The sequence below is a fragment of the Canis lupus genome, chromosome 11 (genome assembly GCF_048164855.1).
Source record: "Canis lupus baileyi chromosome 11, mCanLup2.hap1, whole genome shotgun sequence".
Lineage (NCBI taxonomy): Eukaryota > Metazoa > Chordata > Mammalia > Carnivora > Canidae > Canis > Canis lupus.
In genome coordinates, this window is record NC_132848.1 from 48,927,428 (window position 1) to 48,944,390 (window position 16,963).

A 16,963-nucleotide genomic window follows, 5' to 3' on the forward strand; every position below is an offset into this window, starting at 1 on the left:
AAAAGAAGATACAGAATGGAGCAAAGGAAAAACAAAAATTACATATAATCCCATTACATAGAGATAACCTCTGCTAATATTTTTATACTTGCCCCCTATTTTAGATATGTATATATGTGTACGTATGTGTGGGTAGATTGGTTTTGGCTTGGGGTATATGATTTTTTACTGTTTTTCAGTCTGCCTTTCCTCAAAGCCATTACTTCTATTTCAGAGAATGAGTAAATACATAAATGGACAAAAAGGGGAACAATGCCCCTCATATTTGAGAGGAATGTCAAAAAGGACTACCATAGCTACATGACCTTTGGCACCTCAGTGTAGACAATTGGGTATATAACTAGATGGATGATGGAATGTGGAATGTTTTCCAATTTATGTATTATAAATACTTTAAGCAGATAATGTTTCTGGGAGAGAAGCAAAAACATCGGGGGTGGGGGGGGCGGGAGACAATAAAGGCCATCATCATCCCTTTCTTCAACCTGTCAGTCACACTGGTTCTTACTTGGACCTTCTGACTGTCAGGTGGTATCTAACCTGTGGTGCTTCTCTTTGCCCAGGGCTGGCAGCTCTTGGCTCTCTGTGTTGGGCTCTTCCTTCCCCACCATCCTTTCCTGTGGCTCCTCAGGCTCCACCTAAAGAGGAATGCAGATTCCAGGTGTGCAGAACACTAGCCAGCTGAACCGTTTATGTGGCTCTGAAAGTCGACAATAAGTCATAAGTATTTAGTAACCTGCCAGGTATATTTGCAGAAGAATGCGTGGAACAAATGTTGGTACGGGAAGCCTTTGGTTGTCCTTTATGTGAGGCTTGGAAAATATTTCCTTTGTTTGTGTTAAAACTCTTACAGAAGACTGCAATAAGAGCTTGAAAAACTGACAAAGAATATTTTTAAGTGAGAAGTCTTTGTACACTTCAGGGATGAGTGACTTAGCAATAGTGGGTGCTCATTTTTCTCTACATTGCTATTTTTCTCTACGTTGAGTTCTTTTATAGTGAAACTTCCCTGATGGTCTTCCCTCCTTTTATACTTGTGTGTATTTGAATTACTTCAGAATTTTTACCCCCTTTAAAAAAACATTGAAAATCTACCTGTCAGTATGGTTTTCTTACAGTGGGACCCAGGGCACCCAGCCAAGGGTTATCAGGATCATTCTGTGCAACAGGTTCATGTTACATGACTTAAATATACTCTGGCTCTAAAACAAAGGAAACAAACACAATGAAACAGAAAACAACTTGGAAATTGTAGGAAAATATCCCCCTGTTTGTACTATATTTTGGGAACTCTGTGACCAAAGTCATGTGATTTTACTTATTTATTTATTTATTTTTATTTTAAAGTAGTCTCTGTCCCCAGTGTGGGGCTTGAACTCATGATCCTGAGATCAAGAGTCCTATGCGGTCCTAATGGAGCCAGCCAGGAACCCCAATGTCATGTGATTTTAGTTGTAGTCACTGAAGAGCCCCTAGACAAAGGTTGGATGGCATTTTAAGATTTATTTATTTGAGAGAGAGAGACAGAGAGAGAGAGAGGAAAGGCAGTAGGAGAGGGAGAGAGAGTCATAAGCAGACTCTGTGCTGAGTGTAGAGTCCAATGTGGGGCTCAATCTCACGACCCTGAGATCACAACCTGAGCCAAAACCAAGAGTTGGATGCTTAGCTGACTGCACCACCCAGGCGCCCCAAAGGGTGGCATTTTAAAGATTTTATTTTTAAGTAATCTCTACACTCAACATGGGGCTCAAACCCACACCCCTGAGATCAAGCTCTACCAACTGAGCCAGCCAGGTGCCCCTAAAGGGTAACATTTTAAAGTTAGCCTAGAAGGCACTTTATAATATAAACATATTTGGAGGTTTTATCAGTCTTCTTTTATAAAAATTATGTATAACAAATGAAGGCAAATAAGATCTCTCTCTAGCTTTTTCATTTATTTACTCCAGCAGTTTTGTTTAATGCTCAAGATTTTTTAAGAAGTGCATGTTTCATAGGATAAAGAAGGAAAATACATGTACTTTTTTGTTTGAAGATAGGTTAGCAAGTCAAGCACCAGCCTCCATGTTCCTCCAAAGAGAACTGTGCTAGATTATGTGTTTCCTGAGTTAGCCTATCCTATTTTTATACAATTATTTCCTTTGTATTTGTTAATAGAATTACTGTCTATTGACTATATAATGACTGGCAACTTTAAATTCATTTTGTGACTACAATAATACAATAAAGAGGAAGAAAGTTTGATTCAGTCAGCTGCAAAAGAAGCTAGAATTTGAGAAAAGTCATGGCAGTTTAATATTATCATTCAAATAGAAAAATTACTGTCAAAATTAGCATAATACATGATAATGTACACCAACCTAATGTATTAGGTTGTTTAAATTTATTCCTAGGCTTTATCTTAAGTTGTGTATTATAGGACAGAATTTGGAAAATATGCCATTTACTGCCAGCGATGTGTAGAAAGAACACAACAAAACGGAGATCGAGAAGCAAGACCCTCAAGAATGGAAATTCTTTCAACCCTTCTTCGAAACCCTTACCATCATTCTTTGCCTTTCAGTATCCCTGTGCACTTCATGAATGGGATATATCAGGTGGGTTACACTTTCTGCCCTGATGAAAGCATGCTTGCTTAACCTTCAATCCTTTGTGTAGCCTCTGTGGAATAGGGAAAGGAGACTGCCTGCCTACCTTTGTCAGCAGCTGGCAGTGATCATAAATGTACAAATATATCTTCTATCAGAACAGCTGCATTTTGAAACAGTTTTGCTAAGGATTCACACTGAAATCTGAATTGAGCCAAATAGGGGAGGAGTTTTACTGCCCTTTTAGTTCTGATGGAGAAAATAAAAAATACTCTGGTTGAGGCCTTCTCAACCTGTGCGCTTGCTAAATGAGAAAATAAATACTGACAGTGGGTATGTACAGGTTTAAGTTTTTCAATCTCCAAATCTCAGAGATTATCTGGGAAAACTCCTCCAGGCCCTTGTAGCTCTCAGATCTAGTTGTTCACTTATTAACTGAAGCAAACATGTTCCAAAGCTGGCATCTAAGCTTTGCAGCCATAGCTTTTTATCACAGAGTTCAGATATGTAACCACGTATTAAAGAAACAAACATTATTTATTTTTATTTATTCATTTTTAATTGAAGTGCTATTGACACACAATATTACACTACTTTCAGGTGCACAGCATGGTGATCCTACATTTTTATACATTGCAAAATGATCACAAAGATAAATCTAGTTATCATTTGTCACCATACAAAGTGATTACAAGATTATTGACTGCATCCCCTATGCTCTGCTTTACATCCCTATGACTGTTTAAGTGCATTTCTGGTTTACTTTCTTCTATTAGCTTAAAGTTTGAATATTGTACTGTAGATCTTGGTTTGCTTTTAATAGGTAGGCATGATATCTCTGCAAGATGTTTATGGCTGTCAAATGATCTTTGTATTTTGAATTCATGTCTGTTGGCTGAAGCCAAGATTTCTGAATTCTTACAGCAACCTAGCAATTAAGATGACACTAATTTTCTCTGGTGGAGCTTTGGTATGGGGGGAGGTAAAGCACCTAGATAAATATATGTTATCATTAATCATGCATCAAATATGCCCTGTCTCTGCCCTGAAATCGTTCTTGAAATTTAAGTTTGAAATGTACATGTTTTTTTATTAAAAGAACAACTTCGTTATTTCTGCTTAGGTAGTTGGATTTGATGCATCTACCACAGTGGAAGAATTTTTGAACACTCTGAACCAGGATACAGGAATGAGGAAGCCAACACAGTCCGGCTTTGCATTATTCACCGACGATCCTTCTGGCAAAGATTTAGAGCATTGTCTTCAAGGAAACATTAAGGTGAAGCCAACTCCTTTTAAGAAGGCAGACCCAACAAACAGTAAAGCAGCTACTTTTTGCGATTTGCAAAAAACTCAGTTCAAGAGGTTTCACAAATTTTAAGTAATCTAGTCTGCACAACAAAAAAAATTGTTGAGGTCATAGAATTCTCAAACACAATCTACACACATACCATGCTCCATGTTGCGACAGGAGAAAGATTGATAATAGCATTAATACCCTAACTACTAGGCTAAAAGAGAAGAGGTATAGAAACTCTAGTAAAATAGCTTTTTATTATATTCACTCACTAGGCAGTATTTATTTACCCATTATAGGAGCTGGGCTGGCCCTTGTAGGGAATGCAGAGAAAGACCACAACTAGTCCCTGTCCACAGTCAATTTGTAATCTGCCTGGGGAAGAACAGTCGTATACACTGATAAATTTAAGCCAGAATTGTGTTAAATGATTTAATCATCCTACGAGTGTTCCACAGATGGAGAGATTAAGTTCAGTTGGAAAACGGACTTCCAAGGGCGTGTAGGAAAATGGACCTGTGGAAATAAAGAGGGAATTGTAAACATAAGGAAAATCATGAGCAAAGGTGGAAATTTGGAAGATTTTTTAAAGATCTTTTCTAGGTCATAGTAAATGACTTTAATAAAGTTAGCATCTAGCAATGATAACCATTAGGACTATAAGAATATAGAACCATAGGAACCTTAACAGGAAAGGCCCTCTTATTTTGCAGATGAGGAGGCTGTAGCCTAAGAGCAGAAAACGACTTCCACCAAATCACACAACTAAAACTAGATCAGGACCATTTTCTTACTTGTTGTGGCCCTTGACTGCTCTTGGGAATCAGCACCTTGTTGTGGGGTGAAGGTATTTCTGTGATTTGAAGCTAACAGACTTGGGGCAGAATAGAAGAAATAGGATCTTAGTAATAGATCCCACAAGTTTAGAGGACATGAAATGTCAGTACTTTCTTCGAACTACCAAAGTCTTACAGCTCGGCCTGTTAGCACTCAAAGGGGTTCTACAGAACCCTGTTGAAACTCATACATAGTTCATTAGGAATGTTGGTTAGTAGGTGCTACCCACCTCCCTGCCTGCTCCCCATCCCCCACCCCTAGCCACCTGCATATGTGGCTGCATCTTGAGAAATCTAAATAAAGGAATGTCTTTTTCTCCTTAGCTCCAGGTATATCCTATTCAGTTCAGCACATTCAAATGTAAATTTTTGAGACACATTCCTAGAGCACTGTTGTTAATAATTAATCAAGAAGATAAGCTAGGCTTTTTGGTTGACTTGAGCTGAGTAAACGTTAGGGGCTTTACTGAATAACTGCTTCCCACATATTTTTGAAAACTTTTATTTATAATTCTCTGGATGACCTGTTAAAAAAACAAGCAAACGTTTATTTGATTCCTGAGGGATTTTTATTCTTTCCCAATCAAAGCATCTTAAGATTATATTTCAAGTTTCTTTGAGATAACTTTGGTTATTCCAGTCTTTATAAACTCAGAAGGTGGAAAAGTTGCTTCTTCAGTGATTAAATTATGAAAAAATTCCTGGAATCTTCTTATTTCCAGTCTCATGCAGTCTTTCATTAAGATTCCTTTTTTGAGTAAAAAATTCATGGCCACAGCCCAAAGTTAATGGATATCTGAGGGGATAAGTAAACCAAAGAGCAATTTATAACTAAATGGAAAACCAGGAGTGCACAGAAGCTTAAAACAAAAGGCTTCAGTCCATTTGGTTTGATGATGTTAATTTCATGGAACGTTTCAGTTTGCAGACATGCTTGTCTTCAAAAAATGCTGATTTGAGAACTGCTATAAATCTCCATTTCTTACTTGCCTCCTAGATATGTGACATCATTTCTAAGTGGGAGCAGGCCTCCAAAGAACAGCAACCTGGGAAATGGGAAGGTACGAGAACTGTTCGTCTAACTTACAAAAACAGGTGTGTAATGCCGTATCTAAATGCCAAAGTGTGTACCATTATGCTCATATCATGTGCCAACAGTTTCCTAGTGAAAGCTATGCTGATTGCAATATTTATTTGTTCGTTTTTCTGTAAGAGGAAACTACTTCACTAAGAAGAAACTGTCACATAAAATTTTGTTTCTAGCTCTAGTCATGAATGGCTATATTTTATAAAGATATGCATTTGGATAAAGATCAGGAAAAAACTGTAAGAAAGAATAGCTGCTCTCTTAAGGTGGTCACTACAAGCATGAATTTTTTTCACTTTCAAAAATTTCTTTAGCATTACATTTTTTATAAAGACTAAATAAATACTTAAATATCCTACTGAAAGATATATAGTAAGAAGAAATATTTCTGGGGGCGCCTGGCTGGCTCAGTCTGAAGAGCATGTAACTCTTGATCTCAGAGTTGGAGTTTGAGCCCCATCCTAGGCACAAGAGATTACTTAAATAAACAAAACTGAAAAGGAAAAAAGAAAAGAAATTGTTCTGTTTACTCATGTCTTTTAGAAGTTACATACTCATTTATTCTCCTTTCATATTCTCTTTTTTTCTCTCTCTAATTATTGAGCTTCAGCTATGAGCTAGCTAGGTACTCTGGATAAAATGGTAATAAAAGCAAACAAAAAGACAGTCCCTGATCTTTTGAATTTATAGGCTAGTGATGAAGACTATTGTTAATCATAAAATAGTTCTAATGAATACATAATTACACATTAAGTTCTCTAAAAGAGAGGAGTTTGGTTCTGTAAGAGCATATAGGCAGCAGCCTGACCTAGACTGGAGGGAGGCATCGAGAAGCTTCTTTGAGGGAGTGAGGCTTATGCCTGGGTGAGAAGGGGCCAGAAGCGGGCTGGAAGTGGCACCATGGAAATGGGTAGAAAAGGATGTTCCAAAGCTTGTAGAGAGAAGCTGCTCAGAGGGTTTCAGGAATTGGGAAAAAGCCAGTGGGCCTGGAGCACATATCTTCCCAACAGATACATTTTTAATATACTTTGGCATATGATCAGAAACCAGATTTTCTTTGTTTCTTTCTTTTTTTTTTTTTTTCCTGAATACCTTCTTTTCTTCCATGTATTAGCAGAAGGTAGTACTTAGTAAACAGTGTTCACTGACCAGGTGACACTAATTGTACAAAAAAAATAGAGTATTTTGCTGATTTTATGTGGCTCTTTTACTACATAAAATAAGGAATCTAAAATATCAGACTAGAGAATTACTGGTAGAATTACTGATTTAATAGTTACTTCCTTCAGAAGCCAACTTTTGTTTTTTTGTTTTGTTTTTTAAAGATTTTGTTTATTCATGAGAGACACAGAGAGAGAGAGAGAGGCAGAGACACAGGCAGAGGGAGAAGCAGGCTCCACTCAGGGAGCCTAATGTGGGACTCGATCCTGGGTCTCCAGGATCAGGCCCTAGGCTGACGGCAGCGCTAAACCGCTGAGCCACCCGGGCTGCTCCAGAGGCCAACTTTTGGAAGACGTTCACAGGCCTAAAATTGGAGTGTAAGAAGTAACATAAAGAATATGATTGCCTTTGATCCAGTTAGGGATTTCTTTTTCTAACGATCTGTCCCACAGAAATACCCACAAATGTGAATTCTCATTCCAGTACATCCCAGATCTTCACATGTTTAGTAATAGGGGAACAGTTAAATAAATATGGTGCATTCATATTGTGGACTCCTCTTATACAGACAGCTGCTAAAGGCCACCCACTATTTGAAAGGATTCCTTTGATCTGAATAAATTATAATTGTGAGCCATTGGAGCTTCTCTATTCAGGGTCTCATGAACTATGGTGATTTGCAAGAATTCTGAGTAATGATTGTTAAGCTTTGGTGTCTAAGGTTTTAAAATTGCTTCCTGGAGACACGCAGGATTTCTTAGATCCTGGAAATCTAATAGAATCTACTCCTGGAGGAACCTATTTACACTGATGGCAGCCTTTATCTGTGGTCCTTTGGTGACTGGCAAGAATAGCAGGCTGGACCTTTCAGATGATTTGGTGTTAGTTCTGTGATTGCTGGAGCAGTGGTTCCCAAAGTGGGCCCTGGACCTGCAGCTTCAGGATCCCATGGAAACACGTTAGAAATGCAAATTAGGGGCACAGGGTGGCTCAGTCTTGGTTTTGGCTCAAGTCATGATCTCAGGGTCATGGGATTGAGCCCTGCTAGGGCTCTGTGCTTAGCGTGGAGCCTGCTTGTCCCTCTCCCTCTGCTCTTCCTCTGCTTTCCCTCCCTCTCTATCTCTAAAATCAATCAATCAATCAACCAATCTTTAAAAAAAAATGCAAGTTATTAGGCCCCACTTCAGACCTACTGAGTCAAACAGAATCTCTGGACATAGGAGTCTGTATTTTAACAGTTCTCCAGATGGTTCTTATGTGTGCTGACTTTGAGAAGCACTGATCTGGAGATCCCCATTGCTGCTCTGTCTCTTAATCTTACTTTTGGTAGAAGAAAGCCAGCTCTTGGACCTGACCTGCTATATATCTTTATGGAGAGAGGTTCAGGAATTCTGGCTTGGTTTTGTTGGAACTAAATGGAATTATTTCCATGTCTAAGACGATCCCTAATAGTGCATACCTTATGAATGCTTTTATACATGCTAATTCTATCTGTGATGGCTACGGTTGGAACCCAGATTAAATTTGGGTGAAACGGAGAAAGGTAGTCTGAACCACAGATAAGAAGAATACTCCAAGTCTAGCAAAAGCCACTAGAAAGGACAAAGAGGGTTTTGAGTAACACATAATAAAAATGGCCTTGTCAGAAAAGGAAAAAAAAGCCTCACAGCAGTATCTTTGACATCAGAAAAAAAAAAAAAAAAACCTCAACCAAAAGGTTTAATTTTTTACAGAAGTCTGAAATGTCTGGATAGCCACAGCTATGAGAAAGTACTGCGTTTCTAAATACAGTTGAGCTTCGCACATGTATATAAATAGCTTAGACAATGAGCCCTAATTTCCAGTGACACAGGAGAGGAACTGGCTGTGACCTATCATGCGTCCAAGGATTTGATTTTTTATCTGTCAGGCAACACCATAGTAAGTGAAACTGGATGCCAGCTTTCTATCCTGGAATTTGTACTTATGTTTAATAAGTTAATGGAATTTCAATTATGTAGATTTAGAGGTTAAAGGTCTAATTAATAGCATTTGAACTTGTTCTCATAGGCAACCATTTGGAAACTAATGTTTAAGTTCTGTTTATGTGTAAGCTGCTTATTCAATTTGGTTTCTTATGTTTGAAACTGCAAAAGTCAAGACACGTTTTTAACAAAACAAAACTGGCAAGGGTCTTTCCCTGAAGAAGACTACTCTTCCTATCTCCCCACCACCACCACCAAGCATGAAATAAGAGATTATTTTCAGTAGTCCTTTGTAATCACTGTTTCTCTGGAGCATAGGCAAACATTGCCATCTCTGCCACCTTTAGCACCTCTATCTGTTGGCTCCTAAGCCAAGAAGCATCTTGACAGGTCATCTAGTTTATCCCATTTCTTCCAGCTGTGTTCACAGTAAAAAAGTTTCCAGAATGGACTTTTGGGGGACAGAAACAGGGTAGGTCTTTGGAGCTGCCCTTGGAGCCAGAGCTGTTATGTTCTCTTTTCTGTCACTTCTGTCACTTCTGTCACTATTACAAACAATAAAGGCTGTTGGTACTGTTAAAAAAAAAAATCCAGGATAAAGAGACTTGTGATTCTATAGACTTCTAGAGGAGGATCCTAATACTACTAATAGTAATAATAATAGCCAACATTTATTGACCACTTACCACACACCAGGCCCTGTGCTGAGCTCCTCCTATGCATCTTCTTTTTTTTTTTTTTCTATGCATCTTCTGATATAATCCTAACAGCACCCTAGTGAGACAGGTGTTATTAATATCCTCATCTTACAGATGAGGATACTGCATCTTTAGAATGTTAAATCACTTACCCAAGGCTGCAGAAGGGGACTTTTCGGTCTTTTTGAGCAAATAATCCCTGTAGTTAGCAATTCTGACTACCATTCATGCAGTTACCCATTCATGCAGTAAACATCTGTTCAGTGTGTACCAATGCCAGGCCTTGTCAGAGCCCGGGGGATTTAGCGGTGAATAGAACTCCCCTACCCTTTAGAATCTTACAGTTTACAGGGAGAGACAGACGTGAAATCTTCACAGTGTAATTAATCCTGTAAGTACAGTAGAGCACAGTAGTGAAGAACAGAGGCTCTGAAGAGAAGCTGCCTGGGTCAGAATCCTGGCTGTCCCACTCACTGTGTGGCCTTGAGCAAATTACTTAGCATCTCTGTGCCTCAGATACCTTCTACATGAAATGGAAACGCAAACGGTATCTATTTCTAGTGTTTCTAAAGGACTAAGTATCAGCAAATGTAAATCCAAATTAAAGCCAGCCACACAGTAAATGCCCACCCATATTAGCTCTTAACACGAATATGACATGTGTATGTACAAAGCGTACTGGGAATATGGAAGAAGGCTTTGCGGAGTGGTGCCTTTTGAGCAGATGACTTGAGGTGGTACCTATAGGCAGCAGGCAAGGGGGGGTGGTCACGACTGCCGTTCAGTAGTGTCATCAGTAGACCACAGTGGACAGAGAAGTGAAGAGAAGGTAAATGGAGAGTCAAGGAAGTAAGTGGACAAGAGGAAGAGAAAGATAACAGTAGGAAATACATGCTCCTAGGAATGAAATACAAAGCCAGTGGGAGGCAAAGTGGCCCCCAGCAGTGCTGTACGTTCAGAAGCAGAACTGATCCTCATAGTGATGACAGAGGTGGACATTTGCAAATACCCCTGCTGTCTGCCCCTGGCCCTGCCTGGGGACAGAAGCCTACGTCCTGGGCAGCCCTGGTGGCTCAGCGGTTTAGCGCTGCCTTCAGCCCAGGGTGTGATCCTGGAGACCCGGGATTGAGCCCCACGTTGGGCTCCCTGCGTGGAGCCTGCTTCTCCCTCTGCCTCTCTCTCTCTCCGTCTCCTCTCTGTGTTTCTTATGAGTAAATAAATAATATCTTTAAAAAAAAAAAAAAAGCCTACTTCCTCTGCTGCAGATCTCTTTAGAACTGAGGAGTGCCTAGAAGCTCATCATATCTGAGACACTCATATCACATTCACCTGGCACCTTGTCTGTTCAAGACTGTGGATTTGAGTTTCTGACCCCTGTGATCATTTTTGTGACTCTTTGGTTCCTCTCCACATTCTCTCCAAGTCTGGTTGTTGGAGCCCAAACTGTTTCATTAGGGGCTTGAGTCAACGATTCTGCATGTTGTCTTCCTATATGCATCTCCAGGATGGTTTTTCTCTTTTTGCTTAGAGAGCTTCATTTCCCCTTCCCAGGTTCCATCTTTCCAGCACTCTAGAAGGAATAGAAAATGCACTCTAGCTCTTCTTGCCCGCAGTGATTTGCACACTTGGTTCAGTTCTTTTTTCTCCCCTCCTAACTATATTACCAACTATATTACCAATTCAAGCTTTTATTAAGAACCTTAGTTGAGAGCGTCTGAGTGACTCAGTCGGTTAAGTGTCTGCCTTCAGCTCAGGTCATGATCTCAGGGTCCTGGGCTCCACCCCTGTGTTGAGCTCCCTGCTGAGCAGGGAGTCTGCTTCTCCCTTTCCCTCTACCCCTCCCCACTGCTCATTGTCTCTCTCTCTCTCAAATAAATAAAATCTTTTAAAAAAATCTTAGTTAAATCTCAGTGGATTACAGTGACAAGTAAGACATAGTTCTTAACTTCAAGTGGAGAAATAAGCTATACCAATAAGAGTGGGCTTTCATCTTAAACTTTATTCTCGTTGTTTTATATCATTCTGCTGATAGCATTTTGAATTTAGAATCTGTTTCTGTTGCCCAGCCATAGTCTTCTATGAGTTAACAATTTGTCATCAAGGAGTCACAGATGAGTAGGGCTTACGATTTGTTTTTTCCGGAGACCACACTTATTGACTGCCTGTCCAGTGATTCCGAAGTGTGGTGGTTAGAAGAATTATCAGAAGCATGAGAAGGAAGAGCTTTTCAGAGTACACCCACCATGCTTCCCTGAGATTCTGACCTACCACCCTCAGTCCCTGCCAACGGAGCTAATTTGTGTGAAAGATGTAACTGATGCCAGTGTGCCCTCTCCCATAAGTGTATAGGGACAAAAGGGGCTGAAAATCCACTTATAGCCAATTGGGTACACACCTAGCATGTGCTGGACCTAAACCTCTCTTTTTCTGCCACCCCGTTGTCCTGCCAGTCTTAAAGTATGGCAAGGGGGCTCCTGGGTGGCTCAGTCAGTTGAGTGGCGGGCCCTTGATTTCAACTCAGGTCATGATCTCTGAGTCATGAGACCCAGCCCTGCACTCAGGGGGTGTCTGCTTGAGGATTCTCTCCTCTCTCTGCCCTCCACCCTGATCATGCTCGCTCGCTCTCTCTCTCTCAAACAAATAAATAAATCTTTAAAGTATGGCAAGGTATTGCTTACCCACCCCACTGTCATAACATCTACAGCATTTACAGCACTCTGTGCCTGGTCGGGAGCCTGAAGTCGGAGCCCCCAGAGGTCTCCTGAATAGTGAAGCAGCATAGTGAATAAATAAAGAGGGTTCCTGAATTGCTGAAGGCCTCCTAGGCAAACAAAAGATATCTCTTATTTCAATAAGTAATAATAACAACACATGGACTATTTTTGAGCTCCTAAAGCTGTTTATCCGGATATGGCAAAAAAAAGAGAAAAGAAAAAAAGTCAAAACATTCAAATGTATAAATAAGATCTTTTAGACCCTCAGAGAAAACTGCAACCCCCATCCATTTGATGTTGACTTTGAATTGAAACCTTCATTTTCTATTCCCTGGTATGTCTAAGTTATTTAGGGAAGATCATGAGTGTTTTGAAAATTGCTTTTAGGGGATCCCTGGGTGGCGCAGCGGTTTAGTGCCTGCCTTTGGCCCAGGGCGCGATCCTGGAGACCCGGGATCGAGTCCCACATCGGGCTCCCGGTGCATGGAGCCTGCTTCTCCCTCTGCCTGTGTCTCTGCCTCTCTCTCTCTCTCTCTCTGTGTGACTATCATAAAAAAAAAAAAAAAAAAGAAAGAAAATTGCTTTTATACAGCCCACTGAAATGAAGGGTTCCATCAGCATCCTGTACAAGAGAGGGCATACTTAATTTCACTCAGTGCCTTAGATTCTTCCTCAGTAGCACTTAAGGATTTGGTATTTTAGGGCATAAAAAATAGCATAGAAGCATTCCTCAACCTCAAAGCAGCTTTGTCTCTATTTGCTGAAGATGTTATATGAAACAGAAACAGAGATCACTGACAAATAGTTATGGTCTCAGTTTGTATCACTTGGGGAACTACATTAGAATAACCCCATACTAGTCCCCTGGAGTTGTCTTTCCTTTCTTCCTTTGTAAGGATACCATTTAATGAAAAATTTTCTCTTTTTTTTAGACTATATTTCTCAATGCAAGCACGTGGAGAGACTGATAGAGAAAAGTTGCTGTTAATGTATCAGACAAATGATCAAATAATAAATGGACTTTTTCCTCTGAACAAGGATTTGGCATTAGAAATGGCGGCTCTTTTAGCTCAGGTAACTTCTGTGTTCTATAGAGTCATATTTAGTGAAGGTAAGATACTAATTTCTACATTGATTTATATCTTGTAATTCTTTAAATTCACATGACTGTGATTAACACCTTAAAACTTACAGGCATTATAATTACAGTTTGACTCAGAATTGCTGACAACTGTAATGATGTCGATTGAGACAGTATTCCTCATGGAACCTGGTTTCTTAATTATCTTGAAAATATCCCACTAGGCTCTGCATTTAATTAAGGAGTTTGAGTGTAGAGCTGCAGGGCTGAGGGCACCATGCTGAAATCATTCAGTAATCTAACAGGAATAGGTCTTTAAAATGGTTAGAGCACTTTCTTTCATTTACCTGTTGTATCAGTAGGATTAAGTTCAGACTTTTATAAACACACACACAGAAATTAATAGTGCCTTAATCCAAATAGAAGTATATTTGTGTCTCACATAGAGGCAGAGTCATCAGCATGGGCTTTATCTTGTTCTCCATTGTTCTTTCCCTAGCATGTCCTCTTCGTGGTCCTGGAGAGCTGCCAGAGCTCCAGCTATTACATCAGAGTTCCAGGCATCATGATGGAGGAAGGGTTGAAACAGGGCATGTCTTCCCTCTCACCTTTGAGAAACTTTCTAGAGGTTATACAACACATGCATTTATGTCTCCCTGGTCAAAACTTGGCTGTATGGCCTTGCCAACCTACAAGGGAGACTAGCAAATGTTGTCTTTGCTGGGTGGCAAGGAGCACAGCTAAATTCAAGGTTGTTGTTGTTGTTTTTTTTATATTTTCTCCCATTCTTTTTTTTTTTTTTTTTCAATTCATGAAAGAGAGAGAGAGAGAGAGTTAGGCAGAGACACAGTCAGACGGAGAAGCAGACTCCATGCAGGGAGCCTGATGAGGGACTCAATCCCAGGACTCCAGGATCACGCCCTGGGCCAAAGGCAGGTGCTAAACCGCTGAGCCACCCAGGGATCCCTCAAGGTTTTTATTACTCAGAAAGAAAGAGAGAATAGTCATCAGAGGTGACTCACAGTGTCCACCACATCTGAGCCTGTGCACAGGTTAATTAAGGAAAAATGTTAAGGCAACTCTATGATATGTCATTGGGACAAAGGCTTAGATACCAGATACCTAAGGTTTTCGGTCCTTGTACTCTGCACACTGTCACAGTTTATTTTATCTACCACCTGTCATTGATTCCCAAATCTTTTCTCTCCAGTTCACTTCTTTCATGGGCTCCTTAAATTCAACATATCAAGAACTGAAGTAATCATCTTCTCTCTTTTTCCTTCACATTCTGTCTCCTTACTGTGCTACTATCTCTGTGCAGTCCCCCATGCAAGCTCCAAGTCCAGGAATCATCACTGACAACCCTCCTTTTCACCCGGTCCCACCAGTCACCATGTCCCATCCATTTAACTCTTAGATACATGCTCCTCATGATTCCTCTGCACGTTGGCCACCACTGCTGTGGTTTGGACCACCATCCCTCCTGCAGCGGACTTCTAACTCATGAGCCTTTCTCTGGTTTGATCCCCCGCAAATTTGTCCTCCACCCAGATGCTAGAGAGATTGTTCCAGTTATCTATTGCTACATTAAAAAAATGGCTCCAAGATTCTATCACTTAAAATAATAATTTGGGCAGGGATGAGTGAAGACAGCTTGTCTCTGCAGCATGTGGCATCAGCTGGCCTCACCCAGAGGCTGGCTGCAACTCTGTGGCTGCAGGATGGAATCATTTGAAGACTCCACATCCATGTTTGGTGCTCGACTCCGGCTGGTAGTCGGGACTTGTGCTGGCGCGTCAGCAGGAACCCCTCCCCATGGCTTTGTCACATGGCTGCATGTGCTTCCTCACAGAATGGTGGTTGGATGGCAAGAGAGACAAGAAGTGGAGACTGCCATTTTCTTAAGACCTGTGCCTGGAAGCTGTGCCATGGTGGTTTGTTTGGCAGCCTGAGGAACTGGGGTGGAGATTTAGCAAGCATGTGAATCTAGCTAGCGGCGTCATTCCCTTTGTTTACACAGAAGAACATCATGATCTAAGCTCTGTGTGCCTCTCCAGCATCATCTGTTAATATTCCCTGCCTTGAACTTTATGCTCCACCAAAGTGTAAACTGTGGTTCCTTGCACAGTTCCCTGACGTGCATGTGGCTCACTTTTTCTTACCTCTTATGTTTACGTGTTTGTCTGCTCTGCCTGGGAACATCTCGATCCCCATTCCTTCACCTGTTAATTTCAGTGTATCCCTTAATTCTCATCATTGGTGTCACTTATTCTGGGAAACCTTCCTGAATTCTTGGGGTGTTTGTCCTGTCCTGCACAGTACTATCTTTACCTCATTGGTTTGTTATTACTGATTTGTTTCCACTTTGCATCACTGACTGTAGCCTCCCTGAGGGCAGGGGCTGTCCCTAGTCATCTTTGTACCTAGCACAGTGCCTTACGTGTCGCCCATTCTTCATGGAGGAATGAATAGTTGATAATTTAGTTCACTTTTTTAACAGTTTTATGATCATCCAAAATTTAAAGCATTCATGCTACACTGAGGGTTCTCTTTTTGCAAGTGATGAAAAGCTGTGGAAAAGACAAATAGGTCACATATTTTCTTGGTGATAGGATTAGGTATAATGTCCTATCTGCTGCCCTTCTAGGCTCTAGTTCTCTAAAAGCACAGATTCTATAATCACTCTCATTTTTACTAAAATTTAAATTAGTCTGCCTCTTTCAACTTGTAATTTTGTCAGGCAGTTTCTCCAAGAAAAACTGTAACGTAATTTGGAGACATATACTTCTAACATGTTTTAGATGAATTTGAGGAAGGAGTAGAGAGTATATGTACAGCTAGAAAATTCTGAACATGTTGCTAACTAAAAAGTATCATTTCTCCATCTCTGAAAGGAAAGTTAAATAATACCTCTGTTCTCTTTTCCTAGAGTAGTCTTTGTGAAGACAAATGAAATAGACTACTCTAAGGTCTGTAGACGAAAGATTATTTCAGTTGTAATTTAAATATCTCTAGGTCCCTGTTGATATTCTGCATCTCAGGAAATTCTTGGAGGTAACCCATTAATCACTGTAGATAGTGTCTGGTAGTGCATTATGTTGATGTGAGTCATATTGGGAATCCTGTGAATTGATTTTCAATTATTCTGCAAGCATTTCTGTGCTCATTCTGTCCCTCACAGTATAGTATGCCAGGTGCTGGAGAGGGGATGCTGAGTGTGGAGATCCACTGTAGGGTTCCCCAAAAGGAAAGGTTGCCTTGAATGGCCAATCTTTGTAACTATTGTTTATCCAAATGCCATCTCCTTGGGGGTGAAATCTTGCTCTTAGGTTTCGCAGGTAGCTGTGCCGAGTACAACCTTGTGGTAGGTGGGGACAGTAAAAAGCTTGCTCTGGGGGAAGGATTTTAGTATGTTTGAAGAGCTGATGGACAACTTGTATTTGGTGTGAAGAAATTAGAGAAGGAGATAGAAGATGGGGATGAGAGCTAAACAGCCGGGCCAAGCCAGGAAACCAACAAGAAACTGGGTCGGAGACC

The 16,963-nt window shown here is 40.4% G+C and overlaps 1 protein-coding gene across 8 annotated transcripts in view; it reads left to right on the top strand.

The window, feature by feature from the left end:
- Positions 1-16,963, top strand: part of PLEKHH2 (pleckstrin homology, MyTH4 and FERM domain containing H2) — a 110,157-nt gene that overhangs the window by 81,780 nt on the left and 11,414 nt on the right. For 3 of the 8 annotated variants that reach the window (XM_072768184.1, XM_072768187.1, XM_072768185.1), the window contains 6 exons: positions 564-661; positions 2,420-2,597; positions 3,712-3,867; positions 5,719-5,816; positions 13,278-13,419; positions 13,926-14,177. In XM_072768184.1, the coding sequence (XP_072624285.1) occupies positions 564-661; positions 2,420-2,597; positions 3,712-3,867; positions 5,719-5,816; positions 13,278-13,419; positions 13,926-14,177 (924 nt within the window). Of the gene's footprint in view, positions 1-563; positions 662-2,419; positions 2,598-3,711; positions 3,868-5,718; positions 5,817-13,277; positions 13,420-13,925; positions 14,178-16,963 lie in introns of those variants that run through there. The other 5 variants (XM_072768188.1, XM_072768189.1, XR_012003322.1 and 2 more) reach the window with 4 other exon arrangements.